Source organism: Garra rufa, chromosome 22, assembly GCF_049309525.1.
Source record: "Garra rufa chromosome 22, GarRuf1.0, whole genome shotgun sequence".
Classification (NCBI taxonomy): Eukaryota; Metazoa; Chordata; class Actinopteri; order Cypriniformes; family Cyprinidae; genus Garra; species Garra rufa.
The window spans coordinates 40,992,865-41,008,081 of record NC_133382.1 but is presented as its reverse complement, the minus strand read 5'-3'; the positions used below and the strand labels follow the sequence as shown (position 1 = coordinate 41,008,081).

The window sequence follows — 15,217 nt, the reverse complement described above, 5'->3', positions numbered from 1 at the left end:
TAAATTACACGTAACAGATGAGCAATAATCACATTTATAGGACATTTATCTTGTTTACATCTATTTACATCAGCAATTTCACAGCTAAGTCACACAGAAACATATCCAAATAATTAAGAAAGATAGAAACCGGTCAAAAGTTTGGACATATTCGGCTGAATTTGTTTCTTATGTTCTTAAACATAATCCTTTTGAGCATCTGGCTTGTGCTTATATACATTTTTATAGACATAAACATTTGATATGTGACTTTCTTCACAAAACAAATATTTAACAAAGTGTGGCATCTTTGAAATTGCTCAAAATATAATAGTTTGCATTTCACTACATGATTCCCATAACTTCAATTTGTGTCATTTCGTCATTTTTAATAACTGTACTCTCATACACTCTTACAAATAAAGGTGCTTTAAAAGGTTCTTCACAGCGATCCCATAGAAGAACCATTTTTGGTTCCACAAAGAACCATTCAGTCAAAGGTTCTTTAAAGAACCATCACTTTCTTACCTTTTTATAATCTGAAGAACCTTTGTGAAACAGAAAGGTTTTTCAGATGTTCAAGGTTCTTTATGGAACCATTTAGACAAATTAGGTTCTTCTATGGCATCATTAAGCACCTTTATTTTTAAGATTTACTAACATATGAAAAATAGTCAAAATAAGTGCACCCATCATACTTACTCACAAACGGTGGGGAAGGACAAACCCACGAAGGCACTGGACAGATACTCCGTGTACATTTCATTGGCTACTCCCTCTAAATAATACTTCTGCCATGTGTCTTCTTCAATCTAAACGGAAGGAAGTTGTGAGTTTCAAACAGGATTCAGACAGTAATACAATAACTTTTACTCGTCTAGAAAATCCTTCTTAATTTAATTTTTTTTAGATATTTTGGTTGAAAACAAGACAAAAAAAATCGAAGAAAACCATTTTTTGCAGTGTACCGTATCACTGTTTGAATCCTGTACTGGAAAATATGCTTTTTTTACTTAGATTTTTTGTCTTGTTTCCAGCCAAAATATCGGAAATTTAAAGTAAAGATTATTGTCTTGTTTTCAGAAAAAAGTCCAAATGAAGTGAGTTTTTGCTTAGAACAAGCCAAATAATCTGCCAGTGGGGTACTTGTTTAGAAAATCCTTCTTGATTTAAGAATTTTTAGATATTTCGGCTGGAAACAAGAAATAAGAACATCTTTTTTGCAGTGTGGTCTTTTCCATTCAATAAAAGTGAATCAAATGCACTTTATTTTGATTCGTACACTGCAAAAAATGCTTTTCTTACTTAGATTTATTGTCCTGTTTCCAGCCAAAATATTTAAAATTCTTAAATCAAGAAGGATTTTCTAAACAAGTACAAAGTAAGTTTTTGCTTAGAACAAGCTAAATAATCTGCCAATGGGGTAAGAAAAATAATCTAGTTTTAAAATAAGATTTCTTTTGCTTACCCCATTGGAAGATTATTTTGCTTGTTCTAAGCAAAAACTTACAAATAATTTTTACTTGTTTAGAAAATCCTTCTTGATTTAAGAGTTTTTCGATATTTTGCCTGGAAACAAGACAAAAAAACTAAGTAAGAAAAGCATTTTTTGCAATGCAGGATTTAAACAGTGTTACAGTATACTGCAAAAAATGGTTTTCTTAGATTTTCTTGTCTTGTTTTCAACCAAAATATCTAAAAAATTCTTAAATCAAGAAGGATTTTCTAGACGAGTAAAAATTATTGTCTTGTTTTCTGAAAAAACAAGCCAAAATGAAGTGAATTTTTGCTTAGAACAAACAAAATAATCTGCCAGTGGGGTAAGCAAAAAAAAAATATTTCAAAAAGAAAACAAGATTATTTTTCTTACCCCATTGGCAGATTATTTTGCTTGTTTCAAGCCAAAACGCACTTAAATTAGACTTGTTTTTTCTGAAAAGACGACAATAACTTTTACTCTTCAAGAAAATCCTTCTTGATTTAAGAATTCTTAGATATTTTGACTGGAAACAAGACAAAAAATCTAAGAAACAAAAGTATTTTTTGCAATGCAGGATTTTAACAGTGTAAAAGTACACTGCAAAAAATGGTTGTCTTAGATTTTTTTTCTTGTTTTCAACCAAAATATCTAAAAAATTCTTAAATCAAGATGGATTTTCTAGACAGGTAAAAATTATTGTCTTGTTTTCTGAAAAAACAAGCCAAAATGAAGTGATTTTTTGCTTAGAACAAACAAAATAATCTGCCAATGGGGTAAGCAAAAAAAAAATATTTCAAAAAGAAAACAAGATATTTTTCTTACCCCATTGGCAGATTATTTTGCTTGTTTCAAGCCAAAATGCACTTAAATTAGACTTGTTTTTTCTGAAAGGACGACAATAACTTTTACTCTTCAAGAAAATCCTTCTTGATTTAAGAATTCTTAGATATTTTGACTGGAAACAAGACAAAAAATCTAAGAAACAAAAGTATTTTTTGCAATGCAGGATTTTAACAGTGTAAAAGTACACTGCAAAAAATGGTTGTCTTAGATTTTTTTGTCTTGTTTTCAACCAAAATATCTAAAAAATTCTTAAATCAAGATGGATTTTCTAGACAGGTAAAAATTATTGTCTTGTTTTCTGAAAAAACAAGCCAAAATGAAGTGATTTTTTGCTTAGAACAAACAAAATAATCTGCCAGTGGGGTCCTTGTTTAGAAAATCCTTCTTGATTTAAGAATTTTTAGATATTTCGGCTGGAAACAAGACAAAAATCTAAGTAAGAAAAGCATTTTTTGCAATGCAGGATTTAAACAGTGTTACAGTATACTGCAAAAAATGTTTTTCTTAGATTTTATTTGTCTTGTTTTCAACCAAAATATCAAAAAAATTCTTAAATCAAGAAGGATTTTCTAGACGAGTAAAAATTATTGTCTTGTTTTCTGAAAAAACAAGCCAAAATGAAGTGAATTTTTGCTTAGAACAAACAAAATAATCTGCCAATGGGGTAAGCAAAAAAAAAATATTTCAAAAAGAAAACAAGATTATTTTTCTTACCCCATTGGCAGATTATTTTGCTTGATTCAAGCCAAAACGCACTTAAATTAGACTTGTTTTTTCTGAAAAGAAGACAATAATTTTTACTCCTCAAGAAAATCCTTCTTGATTTAAGAATTCTTAGATATTTTGCCTGGAAACAAGACTGGACTGACCTTGATGTAGGACCTCATGGAGAAGAGGTTGGCCAGCATGGTGGACAGACCCTGAGCCAGGCAGCTCTGGGCGATGAAGCCCAGCTTTAGCTCGGCGAGGCAGATGGCGTCATCGCCTTCCTTCCAGTTCCAGCTCGGGATGTTGAGAAGATGAGCCTGGAGAAGAACAGAAAACAGAAATACATAATAAGATTTTAAGGGGAGACACTGCAGACAAAAACACTGTTTTTTCATGCACCTGTCAAGTTTGAGATTTTGGGCTTTTTGGTGTTTCATAAAGTGTTTTTTTCAGACTAGTAGAATAAAACCACCCAAAAGACACTGTTAAGTGTTTCTTTTATAGTGTTTTTTCTACTTGTGCCAATAGATTTCAATTACAATACATATTTTTAAAGGCTGTTTTCTCAACATGAGTTTTTTCTCCTACACTGAGCCAAAAATCTCCACTTCAGTAGCACTTACATACACCAAACTTGACATTTTTATTCCTGTCTATATTCTAAAGATTTCTACACTGCAAAAATGCTTTTCTTACTTAGATTTTTTGTCTTGTTTCCAGCCAAAATATCTAAACATTCTTGAATCAGGAAGGATTTTCTAGACAAGTAAAAATTTGTGTCTTGTTTTTAGTAAAAACAAGTCAAAATTAGGTTAGTTTTTGCTTAAAACAAGCAAAATAATCTGCCAATGGGGTAAGAAAAATAATCTAGTTGTCTGCTTGAAATAAGATTATTTTTCTTACCCCATTGGCAGATTATTTTGCTTGTTTTAAGCAAAAATTCACTTAATTTTGACTTGTTTTTACTAAAAACAAGATAATAATTTTTACTTGTCTAGAAAATCCTTCCTGATTCAAGATTTTTTTGATATTTTGGCTGGAAACAAGACAAAAAATCTACGTAAGAAAAGCATTTTTTGCAGTGTATAGAGGGATTTCTTCTGTTCATATATAATTTGCTTGATTTTATACATTTTAGTTCCCCAAAATGGTAAAAAATACATGTTTTTTCTGAATTATGGAGTGACAATATGAGATACCCCAAATCCTCTCTGTAAAAACATTTGACTCTATTAAGTCAAAAAATTAAACAATAATTTTGAAACTGACTTCATCCAGTGTTTAGATTGTTGTACTAGAAATGCATGCAAATTAGCGCATATTTTATTAAATAATGGCTCATTTGCATGTTTAAACCTAACATTTTAGAAAACTTGTAATACAAAAAATGTTTGCAATTATCAATGTAGTCAATGAACTGAGTAAGTAAGGCGATACACTGCAAAAATGCTTTTCTTACTCTGATTTTTTGTCTTGTTTTCAGCCAAAATATCAAAAAAATGATTAAATCAAAAAGTAAAAAAAAATTCTTGTTTTTAGAAAAAACAAGTCAAAATTAAGTGCGTTTTTGCTTGAAGCAAAAATAATCTTGTTTTCGGTTTGAAATAAAAAACTTGCGATTCTTAGTTTTCAAAGTTACAGTAACTTGTTGAATTCTAAAGATCATGAAAAGAGAAAATGCTGATGAAAATCGACATTTTGGCTGTAAAACTTTATTTTGGTACTCTAAATAATATTAAGTGGACTTAACTCACCTTATTGTGGTACTGCAGCATCTGTGTAATGATTCGGATCTTTGGATGGTAGTTTTTAATGGATATCACCCTAGAAAAATACACATCACACTTTATATCTTCTGAAATCTATCAAAGATTTTTGAGTTGAATGCAATAATTGCTATTTAATTTTATTTTATTTTGTTTGGAAGGTTTGAATAAAATCGGCAAACTGTCTCACCTCATGATATTGGATGCATCTTCAGCGTCAGGATCTGCACAGTATTTATTGGCTAAGATCAGACAGGCATCGGCCGACTCAATCTAGAAAAATGAGATTAAAAAAAACAGATTAATGAATAAACTTTACAGTTTGCAGGGTTCCCATATTTTTGTCCAGTGAATTTCCTTTTCCATGAGTTCAATTGTTTGTTATTACTGCATAAATTTAACACCATTCAGTCAAATGGCTAGAAAATCATTCAGACCAATCATTGAATCAGCTCAAATGATAAAAAATAAATAAATAAATAAATAAATAAATAATAATAATAATAATAATAATAATAATAATAATAATAATAAAAAACACTGCAAAAAATGCTTTTCTTACTTAGATTTTTTGTCTTGTTTTCAGCCAACATATCTAAAAATTCTTGAATCAGGAAGAATTTTCTAGACAAGTAAAAATTATTGTCTTGTTTTTAGTAAAAACAAGTCAAAATTAGGTGAGTTTTTGCTTAGAACAAGCAAAATAATCTGCCAATGGGGTAAGACAAATAATCTAGTTGTCTGCTTGAAATAAGATTTTTTTTCTTACCCCATTGGCAGATTATTTTGCTTGTTTTTAGAAATTTTGTCTGGAAACAAGACAGAAAATCTAAGTAAGAAAGCATTTTTTGCAGTGTGAAAAAAGATTCAAAAATTAGCTATTACTATTATTTTAGAATTCTTTATGCACGGCTATAGCTATTGTTCATATTTTAAATTTAGATTTCATTAATATACTATTACTATTTTGTTAATATATATGAATTAGATTTTATTTTTTACTTTGATTTTAGCTTTTTTGATCATTTTTATTAGCTCCTATGTCTTTTTTCAATAAATTTTCATTTATTCACTTTTTCTTATTCACTACATTTATTCAGTGCCTTAGCAACCAGCTAAAATAGGGTTTTTTAAAAAATAATAATAATAATAATAATAAAAATAAAAAAGCTTTTTAAATATTTTTTAAATAATGTTTTATATATATACACACACACACACAATGATTAAATCATGGTAACATGTTTTTTTCACTTATTGTCAAAACTTAATTTTTCAAGTTATACAAGATTTGACTGGAAGTCAGTTTAAAATAATTTAAATTGAAGTGACTAGCAAAGACCATTTGATCACTTTAAAAAAATTAGGCGCCAACCAATTATTTTTTTACAGTGTACAACACAAATTCCTCCGATAGTTCCAGGTTTTCTGTGCTTATAAGAAACCAAGATTGCATATTAAAGCCGTACCTTGACTCGAGCGAGATCATGAGGGTTGAGAACGGATCCCTGGTAAAACTCCACCTGTGTGAAGTGTCTCTTGAATAAGGCTTCCAGCTCAAGATTAGGGGAAATACTGAGAAAACACACACAACGGCAATGTGAGACCAAGTCAGTCACTCATGAAGCAGAGCAGCATGACCATTCTTCACATCTTTTGTGCAGATGACCACTGTATTCAATTTCAAAATCATACTCACTTATGGAGAAAAACTATTTCTACATTGACATCATCCCTGTCCTTGTGTAGGAAGTCTTTAAGGAAGTTGGAGACGCTCTCCAGCGTGATGTGACCGCAGACGACTATATGCCTGAGAAACGCAACGGGTGCGAAATTATAAGAAAACACCACAGCAAGAGGGAAAACCACCCAGTTCACACATTTAACACAACATTTATCCTTAAAATTATGCAAAATCATGTTAATTCACCAATGAGCATGTACTGATTTAAAGGAGTCTGGGTGGATTTTCTGGGTGGGTTTTATAACAACAACAAACCTTGTCTTGAGTTTACTTTAAAAACAATAACAACAACACGTGAGTTTAAAGCAATAACAGCAATGCAGTGCCACTGTAATGAATTAAAGACCCCATGAAATCACTACTCAGACTTTAATGAACATTTAATGGGCTAAAGATACGAATATAATCTGAAGCCATAAAGATAATCTCCTAAGAGAAAGACAATAGATTTGAAATGCTTATATCTGCTAAATGAGCAAATGCTGTAGATGAGCACAAAGCTAATAGACTAAAACCACAAAACACCCATACTGATTTCATGGGGACTTTAAAGCCAAAGCATCAGAGCAATTTAACAAACAACAATAAGAAGCTTTACTAATGATCTGAAAAGTATAATCCATCAAAATGACTGCTGATGAATAATTATATTATAAACTAATGCAAGCATGTATTTCAAATGTAAATTGTGCACAGACACAAACAATAACAATGAATTTTGAATTTTGTGATTGATATTGTGAAAATGTGAACATTTGTGACGCTTTACAAAATGGCTTGTTAGTATTATTTAAAATAAGTTTTAAATAGTTTGAAAAGGCTAAATCAAAACAAATTTTTATATATGCATGAATATATTTGTTTTTGAGTCTTTTCTGCTTACCAAGGCTACAGTTATTTGATACAGTAAAATACAGTAAAATTATGAAATATTATTAGAATTTAAAATAGCTTTTCTCTATGTGAATCTTGTGTAAAATGTAATTTATTTCTGTGATGCGCAGCTGAATTTTCAGCATCATTACTCCAGTCTTCAGTATGAATATATTTGTTTTTGAGTCTTTTCTGCTCTCCAAGGCTACAATTATTTGATCAAAAATACAGTAAAATTATGAAATATTATTAGAATTTAAAATAGCTGTTTGCTATTTTCATATTTGTTAAACTGTAATTTATTCCTGTAAATCAAAGCTGAATTTTCAGCACCATTACACCAGTCTTCAGTATGAATATATTTGTTTGAGTCTTTTCTGCTCACCAAGGCTACAATTATTTGATTAAAAAAACAGTAAAATTATGAAATATTATTAGAATTTAAAATAGCTTTTCTCTATGTGAATCTTTTGTAAAATGTAATTTATTTCTGTGATGCGCAGCTGAATTTTCAGCATCATTACTCCAGTCTCCAGTATGAATATATTTGTTTTTGAGTCTTTTCTGCTCACCAAGGCTACAATTATTTGATAAAAAATACAGTAAAATTATGAAATAATATTAGAATTTAAAATGAGGTTTTCTATGTGAATCTATTTTAAAATGTAATTTATTTCTGTGATGCGCAGCTGAATTGTCAGCATTCAGTCTTCAGTATGAATATATTTGTTTTTGAGTCTTTTCTGCTCACCAAGGCTACAATTATTTGATCAAAAATACAGTAAAATTATGAAATATTATTAGAATTTAAAATAGCTGTTTGCTATTTTCATATTTGTTAAACTGTAATTTATTCCTGTAAATCAATGCTGAATTTTCAGCATCATTACTCCAGTCTTCAGTATGAATATATTTGTTTTTGAGTCTTTTCTGCTCACCAAGGCTACAATTATTTGATAAAAAATACAGTAAACTTATGAAATATTATTAGAATTTAAAAAAGCTACTTTCTATTTTAAAATCTGTTAGAGTGTATTTTATTCCTGTAAGTCAAAGCTGAATTTTCAGCATCATTTCTCCAGCCTTCAGTAAGAATATATTGGTTTTTAAGTCTTTTCTGCTTACCAAGGCTGCATTTATTTGATCAAAAACACAGTAAAATTATGAAATATTACTATAATTTAAAATAGCTGTTTTCTATATGTTAAGTGTAATTTATTCCTGTGAGTCAAAGCTGAATTTTCAGCATCATTACTGCAGTCTTAAGTTTCACATGATCTTTCAGAAATCATTGCTCAAGAAACATTTCTGCTATTATTAGTGTTACAAAAAGTTAGAAAGAAATCTTTTTTAAAATTATGAATGTCTTTACTGTCACTTTTGATCAATTTAAATAAAGTGTCACAAGTAGCACGAATCAGCAAGCGATGAGCGACTCAGACGCGACAAGCAATGAGATGATTTGTGCCATTTGACCCCAGACCCTCATAATAATACTACTTCCTGTGGAGAAGCTCCTCTGACATCACAGGAAGCCGTATACAGCGACTTCCTGTGAGGTCAGAGTCGGCGCTTCTCCTTTACGGCAGACCCTGCGGAAAATAAGAACCTTTTCATTAGAGGTTCGGCGCCTTGGATCCTTTGACTTACTTTCTTCCTCGGGTCGAGTTATAACTCCCTCCATATTTCTTCCGATTAAGGATGAGAGCAGCGATTTCAGGCACGTAGCGAGCAAACATTGCCTACATGCATGGGACAGAGAGAGAGACGAGCATGCAGACGGGCCGAGCGCACTGAGCGAGCGCAGCCCAACCCGCGGTACTTACTTTCTGCCATTTACTGCACTATAGGAACCACCATATTTCTTGCGGTTTCCTATTAACTCTATGATTTCAGGAACGTAGCTGGCAAACATGGCCTGGAGGAGGAGACAGGAGACACAGGACAATAGAAGTCTGCCAATGCTTCTACTTTCAGTAGAAGAGAGATTTCATATCAGAAATAAGAGGCTTAAAGGAATAATTCAGCCCAAAATGAAAATTCAGTCAATGTTTGATCAACCTCATGTCATTACAAACCAATACGACTTGCTCTCCTCAGCGATAAAAAAGATGCATGTATAAAAAACAATGAGCATCTTTTTGCAAAACAATAAAAATGATAATTGATCAAGCTTTAAAAAATACAAAAAAGCATTGTAAAAATGCTTTACAGCTAAATCGACTGAATTAAAGTCACTATTATCACAAACTGATGAACTTTACACAGTTATTAAAATGAACTAAGGCTGTATATATAATTAAATTAATACAAATTAATTTAATTATAAAAAATATTATAAAAAAATGATATTCTACATTTAAAAATGTGTACATTTTGCATTTATTTAATTTTTACATTTAACGTTGCATTTAAAAAAATTACATTTATTTAAAATAATTAATTGAAATAAATAAAAAAATATTTTTGTATAATATTTATATTATTTTTTATAAGAAACCAATATGAATAATTAACATTAAAATAATACTTTATTCTTAATATTTTATTGATTGGTTTATATGGGGAAAAATTAAAATAAGTTGGTTTTAAAACATTCAGATAAGCAGTAAATAAATTGTATTTCAAAAGTATATATATATATATATTTATTGCATTTCACTGACCAAAAATTATCGTTATGCATTAATGTGTTGATTAGTGTAAAAAATGTTTATATTATGTAAATTTTTATTTATAAAATATTGTATATAATTCATTATATATATATATATATATATATATATATATATATATAATTACATTTAATTACATTTAAATAGAAACTTAATATTATATATTAATATTAATTATACATTAATATATATGAAAACAATGTTTCTAGATTCATATTTTATTACTTTATATGAAAATAAATAATTTGGGAATAATTAGGTCTTAAAACTCTCAATTATAAGAGTTCATAATTTCTTTATATTGAAATAATGTTAATATTAATAATAAAATGTTAACTGTTATATCTTTACAATATTTAAAAAAATATTTTTGTAATTAATTAATTTATATATTTATATAGTTTAATTTAAATATAGTTAAATAAAATATTAATAATTAAATTACAATTTTGTTATTTTTGTTTTTATATTTTATTTTATTACTTTTTTTATATTTTATTTTATTTTATTACATTTATATAAATATTTTATTACTTTATCTTTATGGCAATAAGCCGATCTTAAAACCTTCAGATAATTATTTTTTTTAATAATAAATAAATTATAACTACTTAATTTACTCTTAATGATTTGAATGTTTGTTTACTAATTATTTTAATATAATAATGTACCTACAGACAAGGTTTATTATATAGTTTACAGCATTACTTGAGAACTGAGGTTGAAATTGTCTCGTATTTGAAGAATTTGCTTCATTTATTCTCATATTTTCCTGTTTGAAGCTGGTTTGAAACAATCTGTATTGTATAAAAAAGTGCTATAGAAACGAATGTGATTTGATTTCTGAAGTCATAATTATGATTGTCTCATGGACTCCCCATTGACTTTCATTATATAGAAAAAGGAGCCAAATGTTTCTAAAATTGACCTTTTGAGCTCCACTCAAGAAAGAAATGACATGAGGCTGAGTAAACCATGACAGAATGATCATTTCTGCACAAACTATCCCTTTAAGTGTAAAATACTGGAGCTTAATAATGCAGACAGATTGAGTAACAGTGAGAATCAGAATGCTTGTATACATGCATTGCTCGGAATTTAGAGAAGGTTTTAGGTTAAAGTAAAAGCATTCTGTTTGACAAATATCCCTGTTTTAAGAGATATCGGTGTTGGAGAGAAGAAAAGTCACAGATGAGATTCAGTCTGCTGTTTTAAGAGGGAAAACGGTGATGTAAAGGAGGAAACCTCAAGAGCCATGTTTAGTCCAAACAAACTCTTACGCTGGGCGGATATGACCACCACTGTCACCTCTAACAATGCTGCAAGAGTTTGCAAATTTTTTTTTATATTAAAATAATGTTAATTTTTTTTATATTTAAAAAAAATCATATTTTTGTTGATATTAGTGTAATTGTTTTAATATATCTATATCATTACATTTTAATTAATATTAAAATTATATTTTAATATTAATAATTTATCATTTTATTTAATGAAAATCATTATGGCAATAAGTTGTTCTTACAACTTTTAGATAAGCAGTGAAATGTCTTTCAAAACACTTTTTATTTTATTTATTTATTAATTTAAATATAGTTAAATAAAATATTAATAATAATTATAAATAATATTAATTTAAATTAATTCAATCAACTTTACAATTTTTGTAATTTTTTATTTTTATTACATTTTTATATTTAATTTTATAACATTTTATATTGATTTTTATATTGATTTTTTTTAATTATTTATATAGATATTTTATTACTTTATTTATATTTTTAATAATCTTAAAACTTTCAGATAATCAGTGAAATCAACAGTTTGAGACAGGTTTTTATTTTTACTTTATTTTATTTTTGTATTATACTGACCAAATGAACCATAAATAGAGCAAACTGGAAAGACATTAATGTATCTTTAATTTATTTTGTGTAGAAAATGTTTCATAAAAGCATTCCATTACATAGTACAACAAATGTTGTTGGCTTTACCAACTTTATGAAAAATATTAATAATAAAATGTTAATGGTTATATCTTTACAATATTTAAAAATATATAGTAATCAATATAATCGCTTATATATTTATATAGTTTAATTTACATATATTTAAATAAAATATGAATAATAGTTCAAATTAATATTAATATAAATTAAATAATAAATTAACCTCATTTTTGTAATCTTTTAATATTTATTAAATTTTGTATATTTTATTTGTATTATATTTTATATGTATTTTTTATATTGAGTTTTTAAAATTATTACTTTATTTATATTGAAAAAATTCTTTATGGCAATAAGCTGATCTTAAAAATTTCAGATAAGCAGTGAAATGTCTTTCAAAACACTTTTGAAGAGGTTTTTATTTTTAGTTTTTTATTATTTTATTTTATTTTTGTATTATACTGACCGAATAAATCATAAACAGGACAAACTGGAAAGACCTACGGTGCTTTATTATTGTATCTTTAAATTATTTTGTGTATAAAATGTTTTATAAAAGCATTCCATTACATAGTACAACAAATAGCTAAATGTATTTGGCTTTACCAACTTTATGAAAAATATTAATAATAAAATGTTAATGTTAAATAATTTTCATAAAAATAATATTAATAACAATTAATATTAAAATAATATCTGAGACAGTCATATATGCATGATGTATGTTGACATTGTGACGTTGTGCATATCTCAACCCTTCGTAGAGTTTGTTGGAGTTTGGGTGGGGGTAAACTGGGTCGGGTCGTCTAAAACCGCAGTCAGTCATGATTTCTACAAACAGAATTACTTTGTACTCCCTAATGATGGTTCCACTTATTACACGAAATCAACAAATATAGCATTTGCAATATAGAAATACTTGTTTAAGAACCAAAAACACGCAATGCAGTACAAGCAAAAAACACAAGATCTTTCCATCATGACAAACAGAAGCTGGGAACATTTGGATGGGATTGAAGTAAAATGAAGGGTTCGTTTTCCAGCTCTGGTTGTCAAGGATACAATGATTAAGGACCTGATCATTGGAGGCAGAAATGCAGGCTGTGGGTTAATTATTATTTCATTAGGCTTTTTACCAATCCTCCGAGAATGAAGAAGACCATGAAAAGGCGGCCCAGGGTTGTTTTAGCACAAACATCTCCGTAACCCACTGTGGACATGGTTACCATGAGTAAGTACACACACTCCCAGTAGGAAAGCGGTTGGGAATTTTGGAAGTTTTCCCAAGGATCCCCTGAGTTTTCCACCTGAAAACACACCAACAGCCTCAGTATCGCTATTTAAGCTTCACTTTGTCAACATGAAGTCAAAATTGATCCTATTGAGCAAAAATACAGCTTTTTCATGCACCTGTCAAGTTTGAGATTTGGGGCTTTTTGGTTTTTCATAAAGTGTTTTTTCAGACTAGTGGAAAGAAAACACCCAATAGACACTGTTAAGTGTTTTTTTTATAGCACTTTATCTATTTGTGTCAATAGATTTCAATTACAAAACATATTTTTAAAGGCAGTTTTCTTCTAAATGAGTTTTTTTTCTCCTACACCGAGCCATACATCTCCACTTCAGTAGCACTTACACACACCAAACTTTACATTTTTATTCCTGTCTATATTCTGAAGGTTTTTACAGAGGGATTTGTTCATATATAATTTGCTTGATTTTATACAACATTTTATTCCCCCCAAAAATAGTATTTTTCTGAATTATGGAGTGACAGAATAAGATACCTCTGTAAAAACATTTGACTCTAATATGTCAAAAAAAAGTTAAACAAGAATTTTGAAACTTCATCCAGTGTTTAGACTTTTTGTACTAGAAATGTATGCAAATTAGTGCATATTTCATTAAATAACGCCTCATTTGCATGTTTAAACCTAACATTTTTGAAAACTTGTAAAACAAAAACTGTTTGCAATTATCAATTAGTAAAAAATTTTACCCTATTCACCTTCAGTGTTTCGCCTTAATTAGATTTAGAGAAATGTGTCATTCCACCACTTGCTCACCAATGCGTGTGAATGGGTGCCGTCAGAATTGAGAATCCAAACAGCTGATAAAAACATCACAATAATCCACACCACTCCAGTCCATCAGTTAACATCTTGAGAAGACAAAACCTTTTCGTTTTTAACTAAAATACGAGTTCATAATCCACAACAACACTTCCTCCAGTGAAAAACTAGTCTGGTCTGAATCAGGAGAGAAATCTGTTTACAAGCCAAAACAGCTCTAAACAAATACGTGGCTGGATTTTGTTGTGAGAGACAACAGGAGATGGACTTTTACACTGGAGGAAGCGTTATTATGGATTATAGACTCATATTTTGGCCAGAAACATTGGTTTTTGAAGTTTAAAACCTCTTATTGATGGATTAGGTTCTTATAAACATGCAGCTTTTGTCTTCTCAAGATGTTAACTGATGGACTGGAGTGGTGTGGATTACTTGTGGATTATTGTGATGTTTTTATTAACTGTTTGGATTCTCATTCTGACGGCACCCATTCACATCCATTGGTGAGCAAGTGATGGAATGACATATTTCTCTAATGTATTTGAACTAATAAACATCACAATAATCCACAAATAATCCACACCACTTCAGTCCATCAGTTAACATCTTGAGAAGACGAAAACTGAAAAAAATCCATCATTAAGATGTTTTTAACTAAAATATGAGTCCATAATCTATAATAACGCTTCCTCCAGTAAAGAACTGGTCTGGTCTGAATCAGGAGAGAAATCTGTTTACAAGCCAAAACAGCTCTAAACAAATACGTGTCTGGATTTTGATGTGAGAGACAATAGGAGATGGACTTTTACAATGAAGGAAGTGTTATTATGGATTATGGACTCATATTTTGGCCAGAAGCATTGGTTTGAAGTTTAAAAACATATTATTGATGGATTAGGCTCTTATAAACATGCAGCTCTTGTCTTCTCAAGATGTTATCTGATGGACAAGAGTGGTGTGGATTACATGTGGATTATTTTTTCAGGTTTTTATCATCTTATTCTGACGGCACCCATTTACATCCATTGGTGAGCAAGTGATGGAATGACACATTTCTCCAAATCTGATTAAGAAACAAACTTATGTTTTTGTCAAATTGTGAATAACTCAAAAGTGCACATCATTCCA

General features: G+C 29.2%; 1 protein-coding gene across 1 annotated transcript in view; it reads right to left on the bottom strand.

Annotated features, from left to right (window-relative positions):
* Window positions 1-15,217, bottom strand: part of LOC141297562 (calcium-activated potassium channel subunit alpha-1-like) — an 89,044-nt gene that overhangs the window by 36,612 nt on the left and 37,215 nt on the right. Inside the window, exons 8-15 of the mRNA XM_073827978.1 lie at window positions 13,154-13,324; window positions 9,220-9,311; window positions 6,476-6,586; window positions 6,246-6,351; window positions 4,967-5,049; window positions 4,765-4,834; window positions 3,172-3,327; window positions 682-791 (exon numbers count right to left, since the gene is read on the bottom strand). Coding sequence (XP_073684079.1) covers window positions 682-791; window positions 3,172-3,327; window positions 4,765-4,834; window positions 4,967-5,049; window positions 6,246-6,351; window positions 6,476-6,586; window positions 9,220-9,311; window positions 13,154-13,324 — 899 coding nt within the window. The remainder of the gene's footprint in view (window positions 1-681; window positions 792-3,171; window positions 3,328-4,764; window positions 4,835-4,966; window positions 5,050-6,245; window positions 6,352-6,475; window positions 6,587-9,219; window positions 9,312-13,153; window positions 13,325-15,217) is intronic.